Genomic DNA, 5,071 nt, shown 5'->3' with positions numbered 1-5,071 from the left:
TGTGTGTGTGTGTGTTCGTGTGTGTGTGTGTGTGTGTGTTCGTGTGTGTGGGTGTGTGTGTGTGTGTGCCTGTGCCTAAGAGTGATAAGTTCAAAATGACTAGATATAAACAAATAAATAAATAAACAACAAGTAGTCATATGCAATACATTAATCAATAAATAACCTATTTATGAGCACAGAAATGTTTAGCATAAATTAGCACAGATTTGGGCATTGTAAAGCCTGATGGCAACAGGCAGAAATGACTATCTGTGGCGCTCTGTGGCAAAATGAGTCTCTGGCTCAGTACAAGCTTTATGTAAGCTTTGCAAATGGAGCCGGGAAAAAAACACCAAAAAAATATATTAAAGAGCTAAGAATAAAAACTAACATTTGACCACTAATATTATGACTATTTTATGATTACTATGAGAATATCGACGGTCTCAGAATATAGCTTTTATATATTTTTGACCACACTGTAACTTGTAAACTCTACTACTCAAGTACTTATGTCTTTCATAAGTTGCAATGTGGTCACAATATTTGAAAAGAGCTAGCATATTCTGTGACATCTATATTTCCATAATAGTCATAGTGTTATTGTAAAATGTTACATCTTATTTTTTCTTCAGCTTTTTTGTTTTTATTATTATTTCCCTCCCCGCCCACAAACACGCACGCACGCACACACAAACACGCACGCACGCACGCACACACGCACACACACACACACACACACACACACACACGCACACACACACACACACACACACTTTCCCTCCCCGCTTCGAAGTTAACGTTTCTGATATAGCCAGCATGCTCTTCTTCGAGGTCAAGGTGTATGACAAAGTGTGATAAAATGTAACAATGCCTCCTGTTATGTGGTCATCGACATTTTTCCGAATTACAGGTTGAATTCAACTGCTGTCAAACCCATGAGACATATGTATCTGTAGGCTGATTCTCTTCGGGTTTCATCTATTAAACCCTTAACCCAATAAGCTAAAATGGTTTGTGAACTGACCTGCACCCCTTGCCTTGTCCCACACCACCAGCTGAGCTTTACTCTGCAGCATTCTCTTCAACAGATATGCGCACAAGCTGCCTGTCAAGCCTGCTCCAACGATCAAAATCCGGGACATCTTTTAAGGTGTCCGGTCAGGTCGGAAGAATCCGGTTCCAGCACTACAGTTAAACTGGGTTATAAAACCATAGACATAATATAAGAGTAGACCCCGCATTGGCTGCTACGGCGCAGGAAATACGGCGGCCATCTTGGAGAGGTCGTCCCTCCTACTTTGCTCAATCAAAACAGCAGAAGATGCCTCAGCACTGAGGGATATTGTTGTTCTGATCGATGGACTATTGATGTGAGGGCTCCACAGACAACATTTCACAAGTAAGATGGACATATGATTGTGTATATATTGTGATTAGAATATTTACTGTATTTATGTCCACCGGTGAGATATCAGCTAATATTAGCTACAGTGTTTGGTGTAACACGGGTTCAGCCGCTATGAAGGATAACTGAAGGCAAAAAACAAAATTGTTTGATATAAAGGAAAAGCCTCTCAGACTGTGAGCCCGACAGACCCAAACTATTTTTTTATACTAGACAATTCATTTAATTTCACACAATTATCACGGTAGAAGCCATTTGTTTGTTAGATACTTAATGAAACATATTTACCGTGTTTGATGTTTGTTGTAATTGACTTATACTCACAAAGAACAAGGTAATTAGTCCAAGTTTGTCGTTTATTGAACGTTCAGAAACTACAGCGGCTGTGATGAGCCAAAGGTAAACAAAGGTAAAACAGCCTGAACAGGTGATCAACTCTAAACCACTCACACCTTTTTACTCTCCGTCTCTCTCTGTCATTTAAGCACACCCGTTGCCGTGGCAACCTCCTGCACTCCACAGGCCGACCAGAGATTATGTTAAAATCATAACATTTAGTCCGTTACGATATCAGGTTTTCAGGCTTGATATTTATTTTCCGATCATTAATAACCTTCCCTGAACACAGTGGTGGTTGATTAGTTCATTTTAACTCCTGCTCTGCTAGTTATTTTGGTAATGGAACCGAAACGCACAGAATTGCGCAACACCTTGTTGAAACAATAATCACTGAGATTATTATTGTTGTTGGGTCATTAATTTGAACACGTTTTGTTGATTTTGTTTTTATTCTTTAATAAAGTTACGAACGTTTTAAGCGAGCCAGAGGAGGACCTGCTGCTCTCAGCCTCCTGGTGGCGTTCAGTTTGTTACCGTGATCGACTCAAAACCTTCCATGATCGACATGTTGCAGCCCTGCTCTAGTAAAGCAGTTCAGAAACAATATGAAATGGGGAAAAAAGCTGTTTACTAACTGATTAAGTCGTGTTTTACATTGTTCTTGAAAAACTAATCAGTCACGGCTGATTAGTGGGTGAACTCACCGCTCACAGTGAACCCATTGATTTTTTACAGCAGACAGCCGCTCCTCTCTCTTGCAGGTACTGCGAACCCCCCCCAACTAAATCTTTTAGGGGTACGCAGTACCCTGCCGTACCCCCTTATTTTCAACCCTGTATATATGTACATTATAAACATGTATCCAATATATATTATTCAGTATTAATCATTTATTTGTGTTTGTATAGTTATGTAAATATGTATTGATATTACTAAATAATTTATTAAATAATGAACAGCTGTGTGCTTTGCAATATGCTCATCATACATCAATATCAGAATATTCCATTCCTATTCTGTTATAGCCACTAAGCATATTTAAATATGCTGAACTATGTATTAAAAACATACTTAAAAAATACAATTGTTTATAAATGTAGCTTTGATAGATGTTTGAATATGGTTTCAAGTAACAAAAAGCGTGTTATGATTGATTAAATGCGCTGATACGTCATTGTGCTGCTAAACACATAAGGCTGAGTGGAGTGGTGGACCGCTCCAAGATGGCCGCCCTAAATCTCGTCAGCGACAATAGGCGAGAGCGGTCCATGAGGCGTCTATCCTTATATTATGTCTATGTATAAAACCAGGTCCTTCAGAACTGCAGAAGGCAAAACAAAAGTTATTGCGCCATTTTGATTATCTCACATCCGGAAAGAAACTTCAAAATAAACGTTGTCTTCCGACCAATCAGAGAAAGAGTGTCATGAAGTAAGTCTATGACACGGAGGCGTGTGACCAGCAGAGTTCAGAGATCAGCAGTGATATTGGACGATATTTGAGTTATAACAGCTTCTTACCTGACAGAATTAAGTACAGCAAGTGTATCCGGGTGGAAAAGGAACGGATCCGGTAAGCGAGTTAAAGCAGTTAAATAAACTAGTAACAGGCTTCAAATATTAGTGCTAACTATGTATAACTTTAGTAAGTTAATAAATCTGTAGAGGCAGAGCTGGAAACTTAAAAGCGAATTAAAACATAATCTTGTTCAAAACGGGCTTAAATTAAAAAGAGGGGCTGAAACAGGCTATAAACGTGTTATAAAGATGTGTTGTAAATATTTACACATGGTATAGTTTGATTCTAAACATGGCTACTGGCTTAAATCAAACAGAAACATAATCATGTTGTCTATGGCAGACTGTATGGCAGTCCGTTTTAACATAAATTCGGTTTCATTCTAGAATTCTAAAAATGCATTTTGACTAGACAAAGCTACATTTGGACTATCCGGAATGGTAATTAATATATCTGCATTGACATTCTGACTAGTAAGAATAATAATCCAAGATTTCTTCAATTACATTTTGAGGAGTCAAAATTCCTGTCAAAACGTCACCGGATCTGTCATTTGATGGGACTCATATATCCGCAATTACCAGTGGTGAGAAGTAACGAAGTACTTCGTTACTGTACTTAAGTACAATTTTCGTGTATTTGTACTTTACTTAAGTAGATTTAATAATGGGTACTTTCTACTTTTACTCCACTACATTTTACAGTAAGTATCTGTACTTTCTACTTCACTACATTTCTACAAAAGTGTCGCGTTACTCGTTACATCCAAGTNCTGTAAGATGCTGTGGTAGCCATGCTGGTTCAGTATGCCTTCAGTTTTGAATAAATCCCCAACAGTGTCACCAGCAAAGCACCCCCACAGTATCACACCTCCTCCTCCATGCTTCACGGTGGGAACCAGGCATGTAGAGTCCATCCGTTCACCTTTTCTGCGTCGTACAAAGACACGGTGGTTGGAACCAAAGATCTCAAATTAGGACTCATCAGACCAAAGCACAGATTTCCACTGGTCTAATGTCCAATCCTTGTGTTCTTTGGCCCAAACAAGTCTCTTCTGCTTGTTGCATGTCCTTAGCAGTGGTTTCCTAGCAGCTATTCTACCATAAAGTCCAGATTCACACAGTCTCCTCTTAACAGTTGTTGCAGAGATGTGTCTGCTGCTAGAACTCTGTGTGGCATTGACCTGGTCTCTAATCTGAGCTGCTGTTAACCTGCGATTTCTGAGGCTGGTGACTCGGATGAACTTATCCTCCGCAGCAGAGGTGACTCTTGGTCTTCCTTTCCTGGRGCAGTCCTCATGTGAGCCAGTTTCTTTGTAGCACTTGGGGACACTTTCAAAGTTTCCCAATTTTTCGGACTGACTGATCTTCATTTCTTAAAGTAATGATGGCCACTTGTTTTTCTTTACTTAGCTGCTTTTGTCTTGCTGTAATACAAACAAACACTCTATTCAGTAGGACTATCAGCTGTGTGTCCACCTCACTTCTGCACAACACAACTGATGGTCCCAACCCCATTTATAAGGAGAGAAATCACACTTATTAACCTGACAGGGCACAACCTGTGAAGTGAAAACCATTTCAGGTGACGACCTCTTGAAACTCATCAAGAGAATGCAGAGTGTGTGCAAAGCAGTAATCACAGCAAAAGGTGGCTACTTTGAAGAAACTAGAATATAAGGTGTATTTTTAGTTATTTTACACTTTTTTGTTGTGTTAATTCATAGTTTTGATGCCTTCAGTGTGAATCTACAATGTCAATAGTCATGAAAATAAAGGAAACCCGTTGAATGAGTAGGTGTGTCCAAACTTTTGGTCTGTACTG

At 39.3% G+C, this 5,071-nt stretch overlaps 2 protein-coding genes across 5 annotated transcripts in view; one reads left to right on the top strand and one right to left on the bottom strand.

Annotated features, from left to right (window-relative positions):
- Positions 1–3,266, bottom strand: part of rnls (renalase, FAD-dependent amine oxidase) — a 17,436-nt gene extending 14,170 nt beyond the window's left edge. The window contains exons 1-2 of one of the 3 annotated variants that reach the window (XM_008438090.2): positions 3,250–3,266; positions 1,010–1,181 (exon numbers count right to left, since the gene is read on the bottom strand). In XM_008438090.2, the coding sequence (XP_008436312.1) occupies positions 1,010–1,127 (118 nt within the window). In that variant the 5' untranslated portion in view covers positions 1,128–1,181; positions 3,250–3,266. Of the gene's footprint in view, positions 1–1,009; positions 1,182–3,249 lie in introns of those variants that run through there. The other 2 variants (XM_008438089.2, XM_017310799.1) reach the window with 2 other exon arrangements.
- Positions 3,088–5,071, top strand: part of lipf (lipase, gastric) — a 60,543-nt gene continuing 58,559 nt past the window's right edge. The window contains exon 1 of one of the 2 annotated variants that reach the window (XM_008438087.2): positions 3,088–3,301. The gene's annotated coding sequence lies outside the window, so the exon portion shown is untranslated. The remainder of the gene's footprint in view (positions 3,302–5,071) is intronic. The other variant, XM_008438085.2, reaches the window with a different exon arrangement.

Source organism: Poecilia reticulata, linkage group LG19 (genome assembly GCF_000633615.1).
Source record: "Poecilia reticulata strain Guanapo linkage group LG19, Guppy_female_1.0+MT, whole genome shotgun sequence".
Lineage (NCBI taxonomy): Eukaryota > Metazoa > Chordata > Actinopteri > Cyprinodontiformes > Poeciliidae > Poecilia > Poecilia reticulata.
This window is presented reverse-complemented; position numbering and strand designations above follow the sequence as displayed.